Source organism: Prunus dulcis, chromosome 1, assembly GCF_902201215.1.
Source record: "Prunus dulcis chromosome 1, ALMONDv2, whole genome shotgun sequence".
Taxonomy (NCBI): Eukaryota; Viridiplantae; Streptophyta; class Magnoliopsida; order Rosales; family Rosaceae; genus Prunus; species Prunus dulcis.
Genome location: NC_047650.1, coordinates 12,245,720 through 12,270,292, shown reverse-complemented (window position 1 = coordinate 12,270,292; position 24,573 = coordinate 12,245,720). Strand labels below are relative to the sequence as shown.

General features: G+C 36.6%; 4 protein-coding genes across 5 annotated transcripts; 2 read left to right on the top strand and 2 right to left on the bottom strand.

Annotated features, from left to right (window-relative positions):
• The first annotated feature begins 2,974 nt into the window (after positions 1 to 2,974).
• Positions 2,975 to 8,941, top strand: LOC117636216 (glucose-1-phosphate adenylyltransferase large subunit 3, chloroplastic/amyloplastic). The gene is made up of 15 exons (XM_034370717.1): positions 2,975 to 3,255; positions 3,871 to 3,984; positions 4,294 to 4,467; positions 4,614 to 4,706; positions 6,387 to 6,470; positions 6,561 to 6,616; positions 6,828 to 6,921; positions 7,008 to 7,120; positions 7,256 to 7,328; positions 7,502 to 7,582; positions 7,726 to 7,812; positions 7,986 to 8,090; positions 8,200 to 8,306; positions 8,394 to 8,454; positions 8,671 to 8,941. The coding sequence occupies exons 1-15, from the start codon at positions 3,022 to 3,024 to the stop codon at positions 8,770 to 8,772; spliced, it is 1,578 nt and encodes a 525-aa protein (XP_034226608.1). The 5' UTR covers positions 2,975 to 3,021; the 3' UTR covers positions 8,773 to 8,941.
• A 505-nt stretch (positions 8,942 to 9,446) lies between these two features.
• On the bottom strand, positions 9,447 to 12,498 carry LOC117615293 (DEAD-box ATP-dependent RNA helicase 58, chloroplastic). 2 transcript variants are annotated; one of them, XM_034344351.1, is made up of 9 exons: positions 12,126 to 12,498; positions 11,922 to 12,035; positions 11,669 to 11,791; positions 11,422 to 11,526; positions 11,075 to 11,230; positions 10,913 to 10,981; positions 10,649 to 10,738; positions 10,210 to 10,350; positions 9,447 to 9,752 (listed from the first exon to the last, which is right to left on the bottom strand). In XM_034344351.1, exons 1-9 carry the CDS (start codon positions 12,483 to 12,485, stop codon positions 9,489 to 9,491), a joined length of 1,422 nt encoding a protein of 473 aa, XP_034200242.1. In that variant the 5' UTR covers positions 12,486 to 12,498; the 3' UTR covers positions 9,447 to 9,488. The 2 variants fall into 2 exon arrangements, with proteins under 2 accessions (XP_034200242.1, XP_034200244.1); XM_034344353.1 differs by having other exon boundaries at positions 11,922 to 12,031; positions 12,126 to 12,231.
• A 1,689-nt stretch (positions 12,499 to 14,187) lies between these two features.
• On the top strand, positions 14,188 to 17,768 carry LOC117615294 (E3 ubiquitin-protein ligase RHF1A). The gene is made up of 8 exons (XM_034344354.1): positions 14,188 to 14,660; positions 15,470 to 15,516; positions 15,665 to 15,727; positions 15,810 to 15,921; positions 16,015 to 16,331; positions 16,634 to 16,741; positions 16,834 to 17,191; positions 17,421 to 17,768. The coding sequence occupies exons 1-8, from the start codon at positions 14,517 to 14,519 to the stop codon at positions 17,430 to 17,432; spliced, it is 1,161 nt and encodes a 386-aa protein (XP_034200245.1). The 5' UTR covers positions 14,188 to 14,516; the 3' UTR covers positions 17,433 to 17,768.
• A 1,237-nt stretch (positions 17,769 to 19,005) lies between these two features.
• Positions 19,006 to 21,159, bottom strand: LOC117635880 (peroxiredoxin-2F, mitochondrial). Its single transcript, XM_034370260.1, has 5 exons — positions 20,726 to 21,159; positions 20,589 to 20,618; positions 20,191 to 20,349; positions 19,550 to 19,644; positions 19,006 to 19,288 (listed from the first exon to the last, which is right to left on the bottom strand). The coding sequence occupies exons 1-5, from the start codon at positions 20,939 to 20,941 to the stop codon at positions 19,183 to 19,185; spliced, it is 606 nt and encodes a 201-aa protein (XP_034226151.1). The 5' UTR covers positions 20,942 to 21,159; the 3' UTR covers positions 19,006 to 19,182.
• Between the last annotated feature and the right edge of the window lie 3,414 nt (positions 21,160 to 24,573).

Genomic DNA, 24,573 nt, shown 5'->3' with positions numbered 1-24,573 from the left:
AAGTTGTAGAAGGGGGATAATAAAACCAACCTGAAACCCTCAAATCTTACCCCCTTGTAGGCCCCTCTCTACATTGTATTTCACTAATCCAAACAGTCTATTTTGTAAATACTCATTCAAAGATCATTTCTACAAAAAATTACTTGAATCCGATATCATTTGATCACTTATTTTAGTTATTGAAATTTTAGTACTTTCTTGAAGCACTGTGTTCATTGATTTTGTAAGACACAATTGGATGTCAAAACGGTTTCCGATTTGTCTAATTTTTTGTAAGGATGATCTATGAATGAAGACCTAAAAAATAGATGGTTTGGATCATTTGAAAAAAAAATGTTGAGTACCCTAAGGGACGTCCCTCAATAGAAGGGGACTGTATATATAATTATTTAAGTCCAATGCTAAATTTTTAATCCCATAACTAATGTTTCCCCAAGCCTAACTTCAAAGCACATTTCTTTTCTAGGCCCAATCATCTCTCTTTGCATGAAAATTTTAAATTTTTAAGCACAAAAAATAAAATTTTAGTTGAAATTTGTTAAAAAAATAATTTGAAAAATATATAAATAAATATCCAGTCTAAAACCAAAAACATTAGAAATCATACTAGAATCGATTTAAACCACACCGGCTGGTTTCATAATTGGTTTTCATCAAAACCGAACCAAATCTCAACAGTTGAATAGTACCAGTTGCAATTCCGATGTGAGGTGAAAATCGGACTGGACCAGACCGGACCACATCCACCCCTAAGTGTGTGTGTGTGTGTGTGAAACTCTCTCCCTCTATCTTGTAGTTTAGACTATCATCTATATTAAAAAATTAATAATTATGGGGAGTTCATTCAAGGGCCTTAGAAAGTAAGGTCACATTTTGAAATTTTATCTTCAAAATATCTTTTCAGGTAAATAAGTATTAGGTCAAGTGTACAGTCTTGATCAATATTTGAAGTAACATGAAAAGAAGTAAGATGAACTTCTTCGGTCGAGCCCTAATTAAATATAGGAAGAGTGATCATAATGAAACTTGTTGGGACTTAAAGTATGCGTGGTTCGTGCATACTTTAGTATAAGGTCCATATCAACAAACTCTTAATCTATATATTTTTTAAATATTAAAAGATATTTCAAAATTTGGTTGGTCATCTCTCGTGAATCATCATACCTTTAAAATGCCTAAACAAACAAACAATATATATATATATATATATATAATATTAAAAGATATTTCAAATTTGGTTGGTCCTCTCTGGATGAAAATAAAAAATTATATGACTTCGGGTATGGTTTCTAAGTACATGATTGAAAAATAATCTTCACCATTCTCCTTTTGTTGTTAATTTTAAGAATCATCATACCTTTTATTTATTTATTTATATTTTTTGAGAGAGAATTATCGTACCTTTAAAATGCCCAAAAAAAAACAATACATATATATGTTTAGAATAAAGCATAAAATATTTATGAACAACAAAAACATATAATATTCATGACTTCACTTATATACACAATCTTAATTTTTTGTGCGTATATATGTCACATTCCCGGATCAACTCCACCGTAACACGATATTGTCCGCTTTGAGCCCCTCTCTGCCCTTACGGTTTTGTTTATGGGAACTCACAAGCAACTTCCCAGTATGTCACCCATCCTAGGATTGCTCTAGCCCCAAATCGTTTAACTTTGGAGTTCCCACGACTCTGAAGCCAATGAGCTCCTAAAAGGCCTCGTACTAGATAGAGGCAGACATGTACATATAAGGCACATGTATAGATGAATTTCATTTCTTTTGACGGCCTCAAGAGAATCATCCCTGTAGCCAGTAATGCCCTCATCCACTGACAACAGGAACAGATCCAGGCCGTAATTGTGCCGCCTATTCAATTCCGATAACACATAAGCAAGGACAGTGGAATCTGACAGTATTAAATAACATAAAAAGCAATTATCAGAAGAAAAGCTGAGGTCCACATTACTTTTACAATCTAATATGGCATTAACTAGTATTACAAGCATAGCTTGGTTAGTTTACCTTTCCCACCAGAGGTGCCAAGGGCAATGCACTCATCAGGCTTAAATAATTGGTTTTCGACAATTACCTAATGGATCCTCCTTAAATACCTCATAGAAACACTCTGATCTTGAACTCAGCAAGATAGCGATCGTAATCACTCTTCATATTTAGCTAGAAGATCTTGGAATTGCCGATGTAGGGCGAAGGGATGAGTAGCTTGAGAATTCCATCACAGGTGAAGGCTGTGGTCGTCGTTGCTGCGAAGAGAGAGAGAGAGAGAGAGAGAGAGAGAGAGAGAGAGAGAGAGAGAGATCTAATCTGATAAAAAGGGAGACCAATGAATCCTTTAAACAAAAATGGTATAATTGTATTCTCAGTGATTAATATAAGATGGGCCAATGAATCTGGGCCTCCTCTTTGGCCAAATTCAAAACAAAATTTCATTCCTAGGTATTAAAACCCAAATAGAAATATTGTTTGTCTTAAATACTAATTAGTAAAGATAGTTATGTCTAATACCTAATTTTTCTCACAAAATTTCAGCTCCAGATTTCATTGCATTTTTGCACTAGTTCAAAATCTTTCATATGGGAAAGGGACTCCAGTTCAGTTCGGGGGAAAGTATCACTCACGAAAAATAGAAGAACGAGTTGCAACTTCTAATGTGACATTTTCGGATTATGTGTTCGTATTATTTTGTTACCCCTACCTGCACAAAAATCTCGGGTGGAGTCGAGGCAGCCCCTTATATAGCATATTCTTTGATTCGTAAATTCCCAGCAAAGTAGGAGGACTAATCTGTAATTTCAATTCTCCTTTGTGACTAGAATAAGACAAACACAATATGCAACTGGTGGATGCAATTTAGTCTGGATAACGTGGCCTAATCCTCCAATAGCTAGCAAAAGCATACCATGTAAACACAGAGCTCTGTTGCTCTCTTCCTCATATATACAACCTTTCCATTTATGCATTTCCAATCTTCTCCTTGGAATTAAAATTCCAAAAATGTCAGTGTCGGCTGATCATTGCCGGATTTCGCTCTCCTCCCCCAGCCAACTGCGTGGGGCTGCCGGGTTTTCGGGGAGGAGGCAGAGGGTTGTGAAGTTTTGCAATGGAGACTTGATGGGGAAGAAGCTGACCCAGCTTCAGCTTGGAGCTGCTAATGTTAAAAAGAACGGTGGGGTTGGGAAACATGTTTGCATGTCTCTCACTACCGATGTGCCAGTTGGCGAGGCCAAGGTGAGCCTTTCCAAACTCACTACATACATACTGTCCCTAAAACATACATGCATTGCACTTTGCATGCAGATTATGAATGTCCCTAAAACATAATTTGAATAGTCATGAGCATTACTATTTGCATGTATGATTTTTTATATATATTTTTATGAGATTTTTAACTTCTTTTTTCCCCCACCACCACATCAAATTCCAAAAGGCAGCATTTAAATTCTAAAATCTTATGAGATCAATTATTTTCTAAATTCAAAATAAAATATTTTTCAATCATTTAATAGCAGCATCTATCCTTTTATAAGAGGAGAGTTGTTATATTCAGGGAAGTAAAAAAATCTCATTCCACTATATTATGATGTTTTTAAATTTTAAACTTGATTCGAAATCAATTGGTAAAAAAAGTGAGCCACATTAAATTCGTACACGAAACGGTGCTTTTAATGGAGATGAATTCAAAAGAAATTGAACTTACACCATTAAAATGCGAAATGGATTAAAGCACCAAAAAAAAAAAATAAAATCAGTTTGGGCTTTGATTTGATGAGAAGCCCATGGTATGATAATACTAGGCCAATCAAATATGCACATGATAATATATGGACTTTGATATATGGACAGTTGAGGGACATAGATATAGAGAAGCGGGACCCACGGACAGTTGTTGCGATCATACTGGGAGGTGGAGCTGGTACTCGGCTTTTCCCACTCACCAAGAGGCGTGCCAAACCTGCTGTAAGTCTCTCAACTTCACAAAACTTACCTACATCGGATGCCACTGTGACAAATTTCAAACTAATCACGTATTGTCACACATTCTAATTTTCTCATATGAAGTGCGTAATTGGTTTGAGATTCCGCTATAGTGAAATCTCCGTTGCATGGAAGTTCTTTCTCCCGTAATGGCATTTTACAGCAGTTGATAAAACAATGTCAAAACTCAATCCTATTTGTGGTTTTTTTCTTTTCTGAATTCTGTTGGGTTTCAAGTCCTTAGACACAGAAATGGAGTGGATTGGTTTTACTACTGTTTCTGCATTTTAGGTCCCAATAGGGGGAGCATACAGGCTGATTGATGTGCCAATGAGCAACTGCATCAACAGTGGAATCAACAAAGTTTATATCCTCACTCAGTTCAACTCAACATCACTCAACAGGCATATTTCCCGCGCTTACAACTTTGGCAGTGGCACCAGCTTTGGCGACGGCTATGTAGAGGTATATGTTTGAACAAAATCATCAAGTAATTTTAACAAAATGTTGCACAAACCACATAAAGAGTGTAGCCTCTCTGCATTTATAAATTATATTTATGACAATGTATGTTCCGCAATGTCACTTATGGCTCTTGTGCTCCATGCCAGGTTCTAGCAGCAACTCAAACTCCAGGAGCGGCAGGCCAGAAGTGGTTCCAGGGTACTGCAGACGCCGTGCGGCAGTTCCATTGGCTTTTCGAGGTACTAAAAAAATACAGGAATGCATTAAACAGATAACAATTTTTCAGAATGTTTTCTTTGTTTCTTATGCTTCTCTAAGAAAAAGTCAATGCACATCAATGACAGAAGAATCTGAACTGCTTAACACTAAGCTATGGAGAAGTTGTAAACTTGAACAACTTAGAATGTGTGTAAGGCTTTCCTCTTGTCACAATTTGTGAAGGGAAATTGGGGTGGTTCACTGCATCAGGGAAGCCTTGAGTCTCCAAACATAGTCCTGCATGACTGTTATAAACGTATCCACCTTTTCCCCTCACACTCTTCAAATTGTTCGCGGTATAGAACTGCATGCTGGGAGCATCTGTCTACAACTCCAACACTCTTCCTGATTTCTTTTCATGCATCACAGCTGCCTTTTTCAGTACTCTGTCACCCTTGTAACCATTAAGCACATAGTTGATATCATAACCATTTGGCAGTTTCTTGATCCTGCTTTTAATGGTCTGAGGTGAGCTGAAATCATAAGGTGTTTGTTTCACTGGTGCAATTTTACCTGTTGGTATAAGCTGGCTATTTACTGGTGTGATACGGGACCTGAAGATCTGTATATAGTGATGCAATATGTCGCTGCCACCTGGGTTCCAGAAAGCATGTTGGGCTAGATTCACCCGAGTAGGCTTGTTCAGAGCTATGGCTTTCATTGTTACAATCAACTACTTGTTTCCTGTGAGTGTGCACATCACAGTGATAAGGATATCACCCGGAAATCCTCCTTCACCGTCAAAGCTGTGATAGGAGAATTGGATGCTAGGATTAGCACTCTCTTGTTCATGTCTTTTCACTTTCCAAATAACACGACTGAACCCTCTTGGACCACCATGAATCGTGTTTTTGCCGTCATTAGCAACTAGTTTGTAACGGGTTCCATTCAAAGCAAATGCAGCACTGCAAATTCTGTTAGCAACCCGACCAACAATGGCTCCGAAGGGTGAGGAACTACTGATGTAATCCTTGACTGAATCGAACCCGAGGACAATACCGGCCAACTTTCCCCTTTTTTTAGAGACAACAAGAGTAGGATATATGCACCCCAGTTAGTAAGCTTCACATAAGTTCATATATCCCAATCTTTTCCTTTGCTAAAGAACCATTGACAAGCCCAAAAGTAGGATTAGGAAAAAGTACAGAAGGATAGAGATCTCGGCCATTTTTCTTTAGAAAATGAAACCAGCTATCAGGTTATATATATTGAAGAGCAAGAGTCATTAAGGAGTACACATTTAAAACAAAAATTAATAACACGGAGGTTTTTTTTTTTTTTTTTTTGGAGTCTCTGCTTTACTTTGAAGTAGTTAGCCCTTGAGTTTCTTACCTTAACAAAAAGATGGAAATTGATGGTGCATCAATACTTTTCTTTATTTCCCCCCTTTCCATTGGTTTATTTCCAACAAATAGGATACTTATAACCTGTTTCATTTGCGCATATTTAGAAAGTCAAAAATTTTCCTTCCCAATTGAGAGTTTGAAAAATACGTAAATGACAAACCTGATATTTTCAAATAACAAGGTTGTCATAAGTGACCCTTCCATGCTTCAGTCCCCCTTTTTGATTCTTCTTTGCATAACCGAGCAAATCATTCGAGCGAGGTGATCTAAAAATTGGATGTATCATAATTTACACCAATGCTTTTCATGCCGCAGGATGCAAGAAGCAAGGATATTGAGGATGTTCTGATCCTGTCTGGTGATCATTTGTATCGAATGGACTACTTGGACTTTGTTCAAGTAAGACAGAACCTTTAGTTTTGCTTCACTGAAAAGAATTCAAAAGGCCAATTCTCAATTATCAAAACTTACCTCTCAATTAATTTGCAGAATCATAGGCAGAGTGGTGCAGATATTACCATTTCTTGTTTGCCGATGGATGACAGGTACTGTATTCATTTTACCAAAGAAACCTCTTGAATTTTCCTATTATAATATTGACTATGAAATTCATATCAATATTCATAATATACTGGCTTGAAATTATTAGTGGTCATTTTCTCTTATGTACGAGTGCATTGGTTTTTCAACTCTGATCACAATGGTCTATTGCTCATCAACCCTTTGAAACTTTCCTCTCTACTCTTTCCATGATAGCCGAGCCTCAGATTTTGGTCTAATGAAGATAGACAAGAAAGGACGGGTCCTATATTTCAGCGAAAAACCTAAAGGAGACGACCTGAAGGCAATGGTAATACTCATTCTTAAGCTATTACTAGAATTTGAACTGGCATAGGTATATGAATACTTATGTGCTCATTTTGCTACAAACATTAGGCAGTAGATACAACCGTTTTGGGACTTTCTGTGGAGGAGGCTCTAAAGAAACCTTACATTGCTTCCATGGGAGTGTATGTCTTCAAGAAGGAAATACTTCTGAATCTTTTAAGGTGCTAATCATGCGTAGTTATATACGAATTACAAATTGTAATATTAGTTTGATTCACATGAACATACATAAGCACAACACAATCACAATCCGCATTAAAGAAATTTGAGAAAACTACACTAACTATTTGAGTCAGATGGCGTTTTCCGACTGCAAATGACTTTGGATCAGAGATAATCCCCGCCTCAGCTAAAGAATTCTTCATTAAGGTCTGTATCAGATCTCTGTCTGAGGATGTTATACGTTTGCTTAAGCTTAGTCTAGAGATATATATGTTAACAAGGCATGCATGTATAGGTCAACAGTCTAAATTTTGAACTCACTAACCTTGCTATCCACTTCAGCATTCCATGATGCTCCTTTTTGAAAAACCTCTGTGCAGGCTTATCTGTTCAATGATTACTGGGAAGACATAGGGACCATCAGATCCTTCTTTGAGGCAAACCTTGCCCTGACCGAGCATGTAAGTACGAAGCAAGATGGGGAAGCGACAATAAATGCTTTAAGAAATTTGCAATGCTCACCCTTCTAATGTTCCTTCTGCAAAAGGAAAATAAGCTTTCGCTGTCACAGATGAATCTAATGCTTCATTTTTGCATCTTTCAGCCAAACAAGTTCAGTTTTTACGATGCAGCAAAGCCGATGTATACTTCAAGAAGAAACTTGCCTCCATCAAAGATTGACAATAGCAAGGTTCGTGAGCTTACTTTCAAGAAGTTACATCATTGCCCATAAGATTTATCCCTGCTCCAAGCTAACTGAGATAAGGTGTTGACACACATGATCATCCTGATAAAAATCAGGAACATCCTCGTGCAATCAAGCACAGATAACTGCATTATATAACATTCTGCCCACTTGTGCAGATCGTTGACTCCATCATATCACATGGAAGTTTCATAACTGATAGCTTTATAGAACACAGTGTTGTCGGTATCAGATCTCGAATAAACTCAAATGTTCACTTAAAGGTTTGTCCCATAAATTCCAGATAATATTAAGCTCAAGCTGTTAATGAAATAACCCAAATGAGTAATTCAAACTGGTGTCTAACTCTTATGACTGGCAAAATGCATGCAGGACACAGTAATGCTGGGTGCTGATTACTATGAAACCGATGCTGAAGTGGCATCACTATTAGCTGAAGGAAGAGTTCCTGTTGGAATTGGAGAGAACACAAAAATCAAGTACAGGCTCCTTGAACCTCCACAAATTTTGTAAGTTATAAATGTTAAATAACTTCTTGCTCTCATGGTTCTTGATGTTATGTGCAGAGACTGCATCATTGACAAAAATGCAAGAATCGGCAAGAATGTTGTTATTGCAAACTCAGAGGTATAATGTGCTCTCAAGTAATAACATACAGAGACTATAAAACGAGCAATTTGACTGCTAGGAAGGTGGAAAATTCAACGTTTCTATATGATTTTTGAAGTCTCAGTTCTCAGCTGCCTTATGGTGCAACCAGGCTAAACCTTTTACCAGATGAGCTTATAAGATATAATTTGTGTTAGTCTAATTTGTACTTTGTGTTTATGCGTGGAATTGCAGGGCGTACAGGAGGCTGACAGATCTTTTGAAGGGTTTTACATCCGATCTGGTATAACCATCATATTGAAAAATTCGGTCATCGTAGATGGACTTGTGATCTAAACTATCCCTCCATCCTTTTTAGTTTTTGGGTATATTAGGATGGATTGGAACTAAAAGAGAGAAATGCAATGTGAATCACCATGTATACTCATATCAGTAGAGCAAGACACTTATGATGCGGATGTGTATAAACCTTGTTATCAAATACATTAAGCAGCTATATTTTGCAAGCTAATTGTGAAAATCAACTTTCGATAACAATTTACAGTTCATTCAAATCGAGCAAGAGTACATCAAATGACTTATGCAATTCATCCAATGTATCCATGGCCTTGTTGGAGAGGACAATCTTGTCCATCAACAGTTAAGACAATGTATACGTTGAGGATGCAGAAAGTTATACTTTTTTATGAAACCTGGGGATTAAGAAAAAGGACTGATTGAACGTCAGCAAATGCTGTAAAGCATCATAGATTGATAAGCAACGCGGATCCAAAAATCATAACATGTACAGAATTTCACATTCTTGTCCCTGTTCAATTACCATTCAGGAGTAAAAGTTTATGGCCATTTTTCTGGTCATATAAAGCATTTGTAATTACTTCGTGGTTCCTCATACAGAATTGTTCTTTAACTTTACCCCTTTATCATTGTGTGATCCTCCTTCCATAAGGAAAGTGATACTATTCCACCATAGCTCTGGATTTCAAAGTAAAATGGACTGAAACAGCTTGAAAGGAAGGGGCATTCTATACAGATTGAGATTAACATTGATTCTACACAATTAGCTCTTCGCAGTTAAACATCAATTCGTTTTCATATTTTTCCAAAACAAACCGCTCCTTTGAGATTATAATGCTTGTAACAGAGCATTTCTTGTCTGAAAACGGTTTTCTACCTGTTCTTCCAGCTCGATGAAGATAATCAATAGCAGTTCTTGGCAGATCATAGTTGTATATATGAGTAGTTTCTGGCAAGTCAAGCCCTCTGGCTGCTATATCTGTTGATACAAGAAGATAGCTGCCTCCTTGTCTCACTTCCTAAGTTAAGTAAATAGACCCATCAGAAGATTTCAACATGAAAAGGATTGCATACAAAAGACCAATAGTAAATGGTAGCATATTTGGAAATTTTGGATGCTTTTAAAAGGCAACTCAGAATATTGAAAACAGAAAATGTATTTCTGTTTGAGGTTTTCACACCCAACACTTTGGGTGTCTCAGTTTCTATTACTTGTCTGTCCCCTCAGCTATAAAATTGCAAATAATTAATTGTCCGTATCTGAAAATTCAAAATCTAATGACCATTTTTAACATTTTTAAGACCTGCCTTTATCATACGTCTGCTTTTCCAAAGATGGCATTACCTTGAGTAGACCTCAAAGTTGATCCCATATGACTATAAATTCATAAAACAATCAAATATAACCAATACTACTTTAGCGGAATTGAACATGATTTACTGATTCAGACCAAAAGAGAAAAACATGTAACTTACAGACAGAGAAGCTGCTCGTGAATTGAAATTCATGTCTTCTTCCAAAAGGAGGATGTCTGAATATCCCTCATATGAAGCCTTCAAGAAATTAATTAATAGAGTTGCTGACGAAGCATTTCCAGCTTTTTTTGACTTCTCAGACTGACCAAATAGATAAAAACTCATATATTAATAGAATGGAGAGCCCATCTATATAATTCTCAGGAACAAGAAAAAAAAAAATTTATATTATATCAAAACTTACAGATTCTAAGTTTTAAATACATATCTTTAACTAGGTCCTTGTCAACTATGTCTAAGTGACATCTTATTAGAGGTTTACTTTCTGGGTAAATAATTAATACAACTACAAAATACTCAAGTTCAAATCAGATTTGAACCCAGCTTCAGCACAAGATCATGAAAAATAAAATTACATAGAAGGATATGTGGTGCAAACCTGCTCACCAACAAAAACAATAGCAGACTGTGGTGCATCAGACTGTAACAAGGACAACAAGGTCTCATGCCTTCTATTTTTTTGGCATATCTGTTAAGTATGAACAGAATTAGAATATCATTAAGAACATAGATGCCCCTATACAATCTCAAAGAGGACAAATGGTGAAAAAAGTACAGCAAAAGCAGGATTATAACATGATTTAGTGACAAGTAAACCAGAAAACAGAACGGAGTAGTTTACATGTTTTAAGAATTTTCTTACCACAAATCTATGATGTAAACATGATGGCATAGGCTCAACTGGATTGACATGGACATGAATTGTATCATTCTGTAAAGTACATACATACTGTTATGCAAAATACAAGAAACTTTATGAAATCCAAATAAAGGTGACATGGAAACAAGAACTATATCAGCAAACCTTGGTCCATTTCTGCTGTATACACTTATCTAAAAAGATTTTGTGCTGAGGAATGGAAGCACTGGCAAAAACCGTCTGACGGGTATTGATCGACGAATAGGAAGTCAAAAGCTTCCGAAGAGAACTGACTTGTTTGGAACTGAACATGAAATCAACCTAACCAAACAGTGAATATAAGACATTAGTTTATTCAAGAATCATTTTCAGACAACCTTGAATAAACTTTTAAACAACATATCACTCTACTCATAGAATGTCCCAGCTTCCATATAGAGTTGAAATTTCAAAATCTAAGCCACAAGAAATAGCTAAGGAACAATTAAACACCAAATTGCGTTCCAGTTTACCTCATCAATTACCAGCACTCGCATTGCTTCAAGCTTAATCATATGCTTCTCAAGCATTTGGCACAAACTCCCAATTGTTGCCACCACCATAGTAGGGGGCTCCGCCTGAAACATTGAACCACAGAATAAAGCTCATCATACAAGTACAATATTTCTTTTTGATATCATGTTAACATTGTTAGTATCTAGTCCATAACTACAAATAGAGAAAAACTTAAAGAAAACTAAATCGACTAGAATGCAGCACCTTTAACCAACTCTTGTGCCTCATCAACATTCCTCCATCCAAAAGAGCCATAACAGTACAGGATTTCTGCTCCAATTCGCCTTCCTTGGGCTTCGTAGCCAACATCCGAGCAACCTTTGTAACCTTGCACATACATAGAGTCATCTTGCTCAACTCACTTAGAGGAAATGATCATAACCATACCATACCATACCATACGATACAAATACAACCATTGTAAAATTGCACAAGAGAATCAGTCTTAAAGTCTTACTTGCATGCCAAGCTCCCTAGTGGGCACCACAATGAGAGCTTGAACAGCTGATCTTCGAGCGTTCACAATAGAAAACACCAAAAGCAGGTATGTCAGCGTCTTCCCAGAACCTGTCTAGAGGACCAAAATTCACGGCAAGATTCAAACTTGGCTACAAAAACACACCTAAAACATCTAAAAACTCAAAGGGTTTACGAATTTGACCTGCGCGTGAAGAATACAATCGCGGCCCGAGAACAGAGTCGGCAGAGCTTGCCTTTGTACGGGCGTTGGTACAACGAATCCCAGTTCCTCCATTCTGCAGAGCACGTGGTCGGGCACGTGGGATTGACAAATTTGTCGGAGGGTGAAGGGTTCTGGTTCGGAGCCAGCTTCGGTGGTGATAGGTGTGGAGTTCAGAAGTGCCTGTATTGGGCTACAGTTGGATACGAAACCATTGGAGGAGAAGAGTCTAGGGCTAGGGTTTAGGGATTGAAAGGGAAAATGGGCATGACGGGGTTTTTGAGAGGTTTTAGGGAGTGACAGAGGGAGAAGCTGAGTAGCTGAAAGTGTAGCCGTTGCCATTGACAGAGTAACACTCCAGTCTATCAGTTCAGACTATTTTAACGTGATTATCTCTTCGATTATATAGGTATGCCAACGTAACTATGAAACCAACGCGTCTAGCCCAATAAAAAATGTCGATGATTTGTCGCATATCAATAATCTCAAGTTCAAACTTCATGTCGGATAGAAATTTTTTTACTCTTAAATATCATTGTAGTCTTAACAGATTTAAAAAAAACACCATGTAATTAAATATTCATTTGAAATTAGTGGGGATATTCTCAAATAAGCATTTAAGTTAAGGATTGGTTACATACTTTTAATTTCAGCCATTGAATATTAAGATACTATTAACACATTTAATTAATGCAATTCAACGCCCAAGATTAGAAGTATATAACCAATCCTTAACATAAAATACTTATTTGAGAATTTTCCTAATTGGTGATATTAACTTCGTGAAGCCTTAAAAGGTGCAACTTAAATAGTTTTATCTTTTATTTTTTTTCGCTTACATAGTTTTATCTTTTATGTTGTGATTGCATTGCATGTTTATTTCTTGTTATCTTTTTTAATTAGTTTTTATTTTATATATTAGATGCATTTTGAGGTATACGACTCATTATATCCTCTGACTTAGGTGTATCATCTTTTGTTATCAATGAAATTCACTCGTGCCATTGAATTTTTTGTTAAGTTAAATCTAGGCCAGTTCATTTTAAAATCATTGATACGTTCATGATGACACCTTGATAATGTGTGTTAAAAAGAAAGAAAAATCATTAGCAAAATGTTATCTAACATTTGCACTCAACATCTCCAACTCTTACAAAATCAATCCAATGGAACTTTTTGCCGGTAGAGATCCACGTCAGTTTGAAGCTGTATGGGTGGAGTTGTTGGACGGTCAATCCAATGACGAGTTCTGTTGAAGCTCGTAATCAAATCTAATATAATTGGACCTTTTCGTTATGGCCCTTATACTTTTCTGCATTTCTTCTAAAGTGCTTCTTATTTGCAGAAATCTCGTTTTGCCACCCAAAAACGCATGTCATGCAAGTTTAAATATTGCTTTGGATAGTTAGAAAGTTAAAAAAGCCTCATATAAAAAATACTTTGATTTAGAATGTGCCAACAACTTACATGAATTAGGTGTTTTATATTTTTTTACGAGTTTTTTTTTTTTCTTTAGGTATAGGAAAGTTGCATTTTTCAGTTCAAATAATGCACCTTCTTTTGTTTCTTTTGATGAGTTAGGTGGTGTGCTACTTGATTATAGATTTCACCAATAATGGCATAAAAGAAACCATACTTACTTTTCATGAGATGTATGTTGCCATTTGTCATTTCTTTGTCAGACTTTAGTTTACTTTAGCTCAGTTTATTTAGATGGAAAATGCAAAAAGTTGATAAAACCTAAAAACGATTTTCAACCAAATTATTGCTAATTACTAGAGGCAGGCGTGGACTTAGTTAAGTTGACTAGAGCGGATGTGCACCGCATTCTGCACCGAATTTGAATCATTCTCCTCGTAATTTAGATTAGATTAAAGTAGAATATTAGTTGAATCAACCAAAAAAAATATTGCTAATTTATAGAGAATATTTCTTATTGATTATATTTAAGGCTTCAACCTGGCAATGGCATTAAAGGCTAAAAAGTTTATTTCTTGTTTAGCTTTTGGTAAGAAAACTGCAAACTAGTGGTTGCTGGCTTGCCTTGCCAACAATAATCCAAAACTAGAGGAGCAAATGATAAAAAGAGATCAAAAGAAATTTAGAGATTATATAAATGCGAACTGAGTTTTGATTCCATCAAACCAAAGCGTGTGAATCGGTTTAATTGCTGAGTTTTCTGAACTTTTCATCTTTCTCCTCCTAAAATTCTTTACTTTGACCCTTTACTCTTTCATTCTCTCTTTGCAGCACTTTTCTAGGGTTCCTTTCTTCTTCTTCTTCATCCACAATCATTCTTCTCCTCCTTCATAAAGTCACTCCTTCTGTACCGTTCTCTGTGTCCACATTCTCTCGCTTAGTACACTGTTCAAAATGGCCTCTTTCGCTCCCTCTTCTTCTCTGAATCCGAAACCCGTTTCAGCTCTATCTTTTTCTTCTCCAGATGTTGTTGATGACAGCTATGAAGACTCCTGCAGTATCTGCCTTGAGCCTTTCAACTGCGATGACCCAGCCACTGTATGATCCTTTATTAACTGAATCTTTTTGTATTTTTGTAGAACTCAGTAGTTTATGCATACCCAACTGACAGTCTCACTGTATCAGTCTTGTAGTGCTGATCATAATGTTGAAATTTAAATTACATGTGGTACTGGCACAGTTGAAAAAACACTGATTTTATGTTCTTACAGTTGCTTTTGGATTATTAGCTGATTGTTTGCTTCTTTCTGGTAGCTGAAATAAACTGCGATCTATCTATTGTCAGTTTTGGTGGGTGTTTTTTTCAGTATAATTTTAAGCACCATTGGCTTCCCTGGAAAATATTCGATATGGGATAATCTGTAATCTTGTGTTTCATTGAAATTCTGTTCTGGATGCATGGATTGATATGTTATTATCAAAACGCATTTGAAATTTAGTCTTCACCTCCCCTGCTTGAGTAAAATAGATTATTTTTCAACTCAATCTTTAGGATTCATTTGTGGGATTAAATGGAAATGAAACGGTAGGAATGCACTTAGTTTTGGAATGTGTTTTTGAGACCCATTTGCACTTCATTCTTTTCGCTATTTGTAAGGCAACAATAATATTTATTCCTTGTAAGAAGAAGTCATCGGTGATATGAGGATGTGCTCCGATGATTGTGATCATTCTATTTTGCAAAAACTGGATATCGTATAGAGGATCACTGAAGCATAGGATGGATATTAGACATCCCTTGTTGAAAAATACGTGCTTTGTCTGAAAGTGTTGTAGCTAGCTTACAGTGACTCGTAGGTTCAGATGTTAAACTGAGTGTTAACTCTTAGAATTTCTTCTTGTTTCAGATTACCAGCTGCAAACATGAATATCATCTTCACTGTATTTTAGAATGGTAATCCCAATTTACTTTATGTATGGGTTTTGTCTTATTTATCTTGCCAAGTAATACATTAATTTTGTCCTCCAGCCATGTAAGTTGTGATTGAGTATTTCTTTGGTGAGAATGATTTTTTTTCTTATTGATCTTGATCTTCCTTTAGGTCACAAAGAAGTAAAGAATGCCCAATTTGTTGGCAGTTACTTGTCTTGAAGGATCCTGCTTGGTATGGAATTTTCTAAAATGCATGCATGTGTCACTTCTTGATTTCTTTCTGCTATGTTTCAATTAATTATTTTCTGGTGTAGTCAAGGGCTTCTAGATGCTGTACAAAATGAGAGGCGCTCAAGATCCAGAAAAATATCTTCCACGGCCCCCCAGACTTTTCAACATTCCTATGAAGACTTTGATGTTGAGCACGTAAGATCTTAGTGACATATAATAAATTTGTAACGCTTAATTATTCCTTGTTGAGAACAGGTCTTTCATTGACGAAAAAAATTGAATTTTCAGGATTCTTTCTCAGATGACTCTGATTTGGATGAGCGTATTATGCAGCATCTTGCTGCTGCTTCAAGCAGAGCTCGTTACATTCGCAGACGGGAAAAACAGAGATCTTCTGGCCTAGGTCCTTCCCATGTTTTTATTTTCTCTCCTCATGAAAATGGGAGTGGTATGCAGCAAACATACCCAACGTCTCCAGAAGAATGCCAAAGTTATGGGTCACCCAGAGGTGATTCACCAACTTCTCAAAGGCCACCTGTTATTCAACCTCCACCATCTTTTATCTGCAGCACTGCCGCCAATAGTGATGTTCCTTACAAACCAAGGTATGCGCCTAGGGCTAAAAAGTATTTCCCTCGTGTGGAAGTGCATGAATTTATTTTTTGGTGCCACATACTCTAGAAGTGGATATATGTTCCAGGAAGCTCACGAATTCAAAATTAGTAGTCACAGCAATAAACTGCTTTGTCTTAATCACCTGGAATGCATTTTGCTCCAATAGTGCTAAGTGTTCTTTCTTACATCACATGTATATGATCTAAATGTGGTTCATCTTCTCCATTGTCCACAGTATTGTATTCATCTCCTTTTCATCTTCCTGTGGCTTACCACTTCTTTGTTATTCTAGAGTGCTTTATGGCCAGTCATCACCTGATGGTCCACGCAGACAAAGCCCATCTGAGATGATCAATTTGCCTGATTCTATCAAATCCAAGTTATCTGCTGCCTCAGCCAGGTAGAAATTCTACTACCATGCTTCACTTCAAAGTGGATGTTTACTCCTTTCATCTGTTTTATACTTACATGCATATATGGTGATTGTGAAAGATACAAAGAGTCAATCTCTAGAAGCACTCGAGGCTTTAAGGAGAAGCTAGTTGCTCGTAACAACTCAGTCAAGGAGCTCAGCAAAGGAGTTCAGCGTGAGATGAGTGCAGGAATTGCTGGTGTTGCACGAATGTTTGAGCGACTAGACCTTACCCCAAAGAAACCTGGAGCCCCAACTCCAGTTTCTGGTCGTAATGGAGGCACTTCAAACTTCAAGGGAAAAGGTGTGCTAGAGAATGTTATTGTTCAGTCTTGTAACAAAAGTAGCGGGAGAATCGCTGATGAGAGTTCAGATGGACCCTCTCACATCACAGTTGCTGCACCAGGCCGTGTTGGTGTTGAAGTTTCTTCTGCACAGGTATCATAAATTTACATTTTGGAACATTTTTTTGATTCATTAGTTGGTAATTAATAGTGAAGATATGAAACTATGTTCAAATATAGAAAGAACAAGATTTTGATCCTTGTCGCCTTCCTTGAAGCAAAATTAATAGCAACAATTTGCAGAATCATCCCATTTATCTGAACTTTTTTTGCTTGTGTATTATGTGCGAAGCAGTACTAACTTGTCCCCGCTTTTCTCACAGAGCGAACACTGATACAATGAAGTTTGGATTTGGCTCCTCGACTGATAGTTTCTGTCTTAACTCTCAAGCGTAAGGCACGTGTTTTACCTCTCAAGCATTAGGCATATCAGTAAGTGACGTTATGCGAAGAGCCAAGCTGCTGGTTGGTTTTGCGTCCTGCATTGCCTATTTATGCGAAATACAAACCATAGTTCCATATGGATGAGTTATTTGTCCTGCCCTACAATTTTTTTCCTTTGTTGCTTAGTATTAAAGGGATTCTGGGGGAATTCTGTGCCAGTTGCCTCAGGCCGTCAACTGTTTAAACTTATTTTATTATAATATACTGTGTTTTGCTTCTTTGTTGAATCTTGTTTAATTCTCATAACCCGTTATCGAAATTTTAACTTATTTTTGTTGAAAAAAGGGGCTAGAAACCCCATTCGAAAAATTAAAGGAAAATAGGCAGCTTTGCCCCTGGCTCTAATGTTTTATTCAACAATTGATGGCTTGACTGTGACCCGAACAGAGGTGGACGATGCTGCTGAGTTGTTGTAGTTACTGCTGTTGTTGGTGGTGTTGGCGGTGGCTGATGGTGTGGATGAGACCCATGAAAAGAAGAATATGGAGAATTGGGAATTGGGGCTGGGAATCAGTGAGAGAGAGATGCATAATTGGAGTTTCATCTCAGACAGAGCATGGCATAGAAGAGAAGAAGAAGTGAAGAAGAAAGCAATTTGGGGTTTCATCTTAGCTTATGAGAGAGCAGAGAAGAAGAAGAATTTCACACAACCAAAAAAAAAAGTTATAAAAAGGTGATAAGGGCCAATAAGTAGCCTTTATAGAGGGTGTTTTTGAATGAGTTTCAAAAAGAGGGCATTGTTGAATAAAACATTGGAGTCGGGGCAAAGCCGCCCTATTTCGCCCAAAATTAAACAATTGGTAGAGAGACCAGCTCAAGACAGAAACCCAAGTCAGCTAATCTATGAAAAGAACAGACCCGGCTTCTGTTGATATCCTCGTGGCATCCCAAAAACATAGTAGCAAAAGGATGAAATCTTCTACAACTTTATAGATAAGCCGCACCGCAATGCTGCATTGTAGCCCATATCCCAAGCAATTCTGAGCCCAAAATAGATTCTCATGTCATAACTCAGCTTCTAAGACTTGACCATAACCAAGATTAGCAGCAAACCTACTGCCCAGAGCTCTCTTAGAACACCATCACCAGCAAAGCGACCTCCTTTTCTGTGCTAATTTTAATCACTCCAATAGAGAATTGCCAAGAGAATGGCCAAAGAGCGCACGGGTTTCTTAGATTTTCAGTATTGGCATGTTGCCAATCTGCAGCAGCCACAATAATTATATGCAAGCGATATTGGAAGAAAGAGATTCGAACACAAGACATTTGGTGCATGGGTAATTGCTTTTAACCACTTGAAAGCTACAAGCCCTTAACGTTGATTAATCGTTCTTTGTTGTTCAAAATGAATGGTTCCATTCTAGATTAATTTGCTCTCTCTCCCAAAGTCCAAAAAGATACAACGGTAGAGAATGGTATGATAATCTAGGGAAACGTTAATGGCAAAATCTTGGCACAATGGTGGAAGCAGGCGTGTAAGTGCAAATTTATACTATACCTTTGCTAAACGAGCATGGTCATAAAGAGAGGTCCACGACTTATTTCCAAACAGCAGAGACTACAGAGGTCCTCGAGTAATTGTTTCAAATTCAAAATCTTAACAGCACGAAGTTATTAATTGCCGTCAAAACTAAGGTAGCTCTAGATCTGTCCCAAAATAACATCCCCTCCAGAAACCTTGAAGTCTGATGGGACTTCCTCCACATTTAGAACTTTAACCTTCCCGTCAACCACATATGCCGACCATCTGCATTATGAGAGAGCGAATTTCTTCAAAACTGGGAAATTTTAACGGCTATAGTATACACTGTCAGACTGGATAAAAATGAGGGAGGGTGACCCTTAAAAGAAGTAAGAGAAAAGGGGAGGGTGTGGATAAAACGACTAGTGATCATACCTTTTTTTTTTAATAGAAACATTTTTATTCAAATTGTAAGGATCAAAACAAGGCATTTAGACTGCAGATAAAAGAAAACACTAGCCGAAGAAACAGACATAGTGATCATACCTTTGAGAGCGAGGTCCAAGCAAAGCACCAGAGAGATCTTTATCCAATTCCAAGCTTTTGTGGAAGCTCCCATCAAAGTCCCCATAGAACTCAATCTATTTAGCCAAATTACAAATAATTAAAATGATGCTGCACTAATTACATGGAAACAATAATTGCGTCAAAGGAAAACTGAATCGCACTATTGCTAGACTTTGGAGGAATTTCCAAATGCAGTATGTAACTGTGTACAAGCACAATCAGTTATCAAACTTAAATGTGACCTAGCCTGCCGAAGATGGCCGGTCCCTTATTTTCTTAAATTACTCAAGACAATTTTAAAAAAAGAAAACTTCACACAGAAAGATTTAAAAAAAAAAACCTGATCGTTCTCCAAGTTATCCTTGAGACAGACCCATGAAATGAAATATATTATAACTTCTCAGTACAAGGACTATGATTGACTAGAATTCGAAATACGATTTTGGAAATGATGATCCATGAGTCATGAGGCCAGTGGCCCTGCATCTACAACCTAGGCAAGAAGGACATCCATTTATTTACTTTTTGCTTGAAATTCAAGTCACTAAGAGCAGTGTAGATTAAAAACATACTTATTTTGGGAAATAAGAAGATGGTACTTAATAAAAGGAATAACTTACAGCATCTGTGGCTTCAAGTTTGTTTGCCCAGCCATTCATAACATATGGATCATTAACAGCTACACAAATCACAGAATCGATCCCTTTAGCCTTAAACTTATCAATTTGCTTCTTGTAACTAGGCACATGCTGCTGAGAACAAACGCCCGTGAAGGCACCCTGACATATTGCAAACAAAAAACCCATGTAAATTCCTCTTTCTACCAACTTCTAGAATTCAGAAATTCATGCTTTTGATTCATATTTTATTCAATATTTTAGGGTTTCGCTAAAACTAAATGGGGCTTGTCAACGTCTGTATAAACGTGAAAAACAAAAATTGCACCTGCAACACTTACTAACCAGTAACCACTATATCAAATTAAAAACCAATGATATAAATAGAGAGAGGAACTTACAGGGAGGCCAAAGATGACGACTTTCTTGTCCTGAAACACAAAATTTCACAAAAAAGACAACAAATTTGAGCCTCCAAAGAGCTTGACAATTTACTTAATTGTAAAGTAAATAGAAATACAAAAGCAAAAACAAAAACCTTGAAAATGTCTTTGAGAGGAGTGGTGGCGAAATTCGAGGAGACGCCTTCGTCCCAGGTCCGAGCTTTCTGGAGGGAAACATTAGGTGCGGCCGAGACTATGTCGGTTCCGGCTGCAACCGCCGCGTAGGCTCTTGATTGAGCTCCCATTTGGAAACCTCCGGCCACTGATTTCATTGCAGAGTAGCTTGCTCGCTTCAGAAGTGTAGACGCCATTGCTTCGCAGCAGCTGAGTTCTCCGAGTGGTAGCTCTGGTTCGTTAGTTCTTTGGTTCTTTGGTTCGTAGCTTGTAAGTTGTTCTACAATTCAGGAGACGGTGGCAGCGGTATTTCATTTCATGGGCAGATGGTAATTACGGTCTGTCGGAGGATCCTAACGGTCTTTACAGTCCTGCTCACTTGGGCTTGGCGCTGAGGCCTTAGACTCGTCACGTCTGGATCACCTAATATAATTTCATTTATGGGCTAGCATGGGCTATATTGAACATAAATTTTAAACATGAAACCCAAAATTCCAAAACTATGTCGTTCTGATCAGAAGAACAATTTCATTACAAGTTTTTGTAGCTCAAGTGGCTAAGAGCATTTTAAATAGAGTTGTTATCAATAATAGCCAAAATTTATACTCCAATTTCATAAATGTCAGTTTTTATAAAAACTTTCAAATATAGCCAAAAACCCATTTAAATTAACACAAATACCCTCAAAATTAAACCAAATAACAATGAACTTACAAACCAAATAACTCACAACTATGGTGGCCAAGCTTACTACTGCTGACTATTTCTTCTAACCCTACCAGTTATGGCTATGAACCCTAAACCCAACTTAAAAACTCAAAACCCCAATTTTATTTCAAGTTTGATGGACTTGACAAATTCAATCGCTTTTCTTCCTTCACTCACCCTAAAACTAAAAAACCATATTTTTCCAATCCTTTATCTGATGTTGAATAAATGCTTCTGCCTTGTTGTATGTGATTTTTAACTTTTAATTTCAAACTGTATTAATATAATAATATCTCCCTTGCACTCTCTTAAATAAAATAAAATGAATCTGTGTTTGTATTCTTTTGGAACAGAAAAACCAACAGAAGGCAAATATTGTTGCGATTTTGCTGTGTTTCTCTTGATATGGATTCCATTGTTTTTGGTTGAAGGTTTTTTATTCTTAGAAAGGGGAAGTTTTAGATCTACAAAAGTCAAGCAAAAACAAAATGGGATTTTGAATTTCTTCATGGTCGATCTTTGAGGTTCTATGTTTGTGTTTGTGGTGATAATTAAGAAGCAGTATAATTGGGTCTCTGGTCTTCATTTGTGGAAAAAAATTCCTCTTTTTTCTTTTGTTGTTTTAGTAAGATAGATAATGTGAAGAGGTTGGTTTTATGGGTAATTATATTTTAATTTTGAGGATATTTGTGTCAATTTAAGTGGATTTTTGGTTATATTTGAAAGTTTTTATAAAAACTGATATTTATGAAATTGGATTGTAAATTTTGGCCATTATTGATAAAAACTCTTTTAAATAGGCTGGGGCAAAAATAAAAACTTCCATCATAAAATATAACAAAGTTGCAAGGAACTTGTAGCTCAAGTAGTTAAGAATATTTACTCATGTACCCGAGGTTTTAGGTTCGATTCACCCCTCCCCTAGTATAGCTTGTATATTATATATATATATATATATATATATATATATATATACACACACACCAACACCTAATTATTAATTTAAGGTTTTAATCACACATTTTAAAAAACAAATGTCAGAACTTCTAATTATTATAGGGGATAGGGATTTCTCACACACACATAATTATGATGTCGTGAAAATTCGAATATAAAATTCATATTGTAATTATGCAAAAATGTTTCTATTCTAATTTCTTTTTTTTTAAATTTTTATTTATGTATAGGATTTCGAGTTATTTTTTTATATAATCAGTTTATTGAAAGAATAAGGAACTGGTGGACTGGCTCGTGATTCATTTATAAGACCTAACCATACATTTGTTGGTTGACAAGTCACTAAACCAAACAAAACCGAGCCCGCAACATGGATTTTATGGACCGGCCTACAGTCCTACTTCAATCATCTATCAATAGGCTGTAGCCAGACATGATCTATAGTGGTCACATCTGTCCTTTATCATCCTCCTTTTACAACGATTATAAGGTTTTGAGAGAGATTGACATGAAATATGAAGCAGCTGTATACATGTTTTCTTGCCAACTACTTTACGTGGTTTAGAGTTTCATCTTTTTTTCTCACCTTTCTAAATGCTACTGCATCATCTCATTCTCATTTGGGAGAAAAACTTACATATGTTTGGATGTCTTGCATTATCATGTATTTCAATATTCTCATATGACAATATACGATTAATTTGTAATATTGTCACAATAACATTCCCGTTACATGAAAGTTCTTTTTCTTTCCCTGGGTGATATGCTTCAGGACTTGTGACTAATTGGTGTGGTGTTGGCTTTTGAAATGAGCTTTTCAATTTTAAGACATGGACACAAACTGTGGGTGGGGAACCACAGGATTCATTCTGTTCATTAAATTATTCACCGATTGTTTGAAAGTTTCACACATTGATGATCCCACCACAGATGGGCAAGTGCTGCTACTAGATCTCTGATCTCAAATCTCAAATCTCACCCCCAACCCAAAAAGAAAGAAAAGAAAAGAAAAGGAAAGGAAAAAAAGAAAGTGCTAGCCAGATCTCAATTAAATTTCAAAGCAAATATTCCCTGACAGTAGTGTTCTTATTTCCTTCAACTCTCATTCTTTTTTATTGTTCCACCAACAGGTTTGCAAACATTTGTTTTGCAAACTCAAAAGAAAGCTATTAGTTTACTGAAGCTCTCAGTTCATATCAGCAGACAGGGTTTGCATCAAAAGTGAAAGGTCTCATGTGGGCAGATGGGCTGCCAGTAGGAAGCGTCAGAGAAGTTGATAAGCTATATATATAACAAAAAGAACGATCATATACAGATTAAAAAGACATGGTGCCAAAGAGAAAACTACTCAAAAATTGACCTCCAAAAATGAAAGCAACACACTTTATGAAATGCATGCAGTACTGTATAGAAGTGACATGCTGAGTAAGAGTCTGATGTGTTTTTGTTCTTTTTTCAAAACTTAGAGAGATTTTAACTTACATTGCATATTTCTTACTATTTTGTCTATCGGTTTTAAGTTGGATGCTCTAATTTTATGACAAATAACCGAAAATTTTGTGCCGTATGAGAGTAGGATTTGGTAATTATACATCAATCAGACACTCTGTAACGAGTCTATATCGATCTCAAGACATCATGTAAAGTTAAGAGAGAGGAAAGAGATGAGTGACGAATTATGTCATGATTAAAGAGAAAATTGCAGCTCCCCTGCCAACGGTCCTAATAGATTCCCATATTAAACAAGAGCTATGTTGATACGTAATGAATAGCTTTCCATTAGGTTGATTTGCAACCAGCCAAATTACTCACACGCTGTCACATCTTTTTTTCTTTTTTTTCTTCTTTCTTTTTCCTTCTAATTATTCCTTGAATTAAAACAAAACCAAGATATTTTCTTCCAATTTCAGATCCAGCAAGCTAACAAAGTTTGTTTTCTGTATCTTGCAGCTAAAACTTCCTCCAAGATTTCTTCTTTCCCCAGTTGGATTTATGCTCAGTAACTGGGGCCACTTGGTTTGATGTCAAACATCAAACTACTTTTCTTCAAAAGCAGAACACTGTAAATCTCATAAGAAATTAATTAAGATCTACTAGTTCTGCTGCCTTCAATCAATTTAAGATAAGAGGTCCCATTTTGGACAAGTAAGTTAATTACATTATT

Excerpts from the sequence above, each read along its gene's own strand:
- LOC117636216 (XM_034370717.1), top strand. The coding sequence starts at position 3,022 with ATGTCAGTGTCGGCTGATCATTGCCGGATTTCGCTCTCCTCCCCCAGC. Across the intron at positions 4,707-6,386 it reads AGTTCCATTGGCTTTTCGAG|GATGCAAGAAGCAAGGATAT; the intron begins GTACTAAAAAAA and ends TTCATGCCGCAG. Across the intron at positions 8,091-8,199 it reads ACTCAAATGTTCACTTAAAG|GACACAGTAATGCTGGGTGC; the intron begins GTTTGTCCCATA and ends AAATGCATGCAG.
- LOC117615293 (XM_034344351.1), bottom strand. The coding sequence starts at position 12,485 with ATGGCAACGGCTACACTTTCAGCTACTCAGCTTCTCCCTCTGTCACTC. Across the intron at positions 10,982-11,074 it reads TACAGCAGAAATGGACCAAG|AATGATACAATTCATGTCCA; the intron begins GTTTGCTGATAT and ends TGTACTTTACAG. Across the intron at positions 10,351-10,648 it reads TTGTTTTTGTTGGTGAGCAG|TCTGAGAAGTCAAAAAAAGC; the intron begins GTTTGCACCACA and ends CTATTTGGTCAG.
- LOC117615294 (XM_034344354.1), top strand. The coding sequence starts at position 14,517 with ATGGCCTCTTTCGCTCCCTCTTCTTCTCTGAATCCGAAACCCGTTTCA. Across the intron at positions 15,922-16,014 it reads AAGACTTTGATGTTGAGCAC|GATTCTTTCTCAGATGACTC; the intron begins GTAAGATCTTAG and ends TTGAATTTTCAG. Across the intron at positions 16,742-16,833 it reads TTATCTGCTGCCTCAGCCAG|ATACAAAGAGTCAATCTCTA; the intron begins GTAGAAATTCTA and ends TGATTGTGAAAG.
- LOC117635880 (XM_034370260.1), bottom strand. The coding sequence starts at position 20,941 with ATGGCGTCTACACTTCTGAAGCGAGCAAGCTACTCTGCAATGAAATCA. Across the intron at positions 20,619-20,725 it reads CTCTCAAAGACATTTTCAAG|GACAAGAAAGTCGTCATCTT; the intron begins GTTTTTGTTTTT and ends TTTGTGTTTCAG. Across the intron at positions 19,645-20,190 it reads AACTTGAAGCCACAGATGCT|ATTGAGTTCTATGGGGACTT; the intron begins GTAAGTTATTCC and ends TTGGCTAAATAG.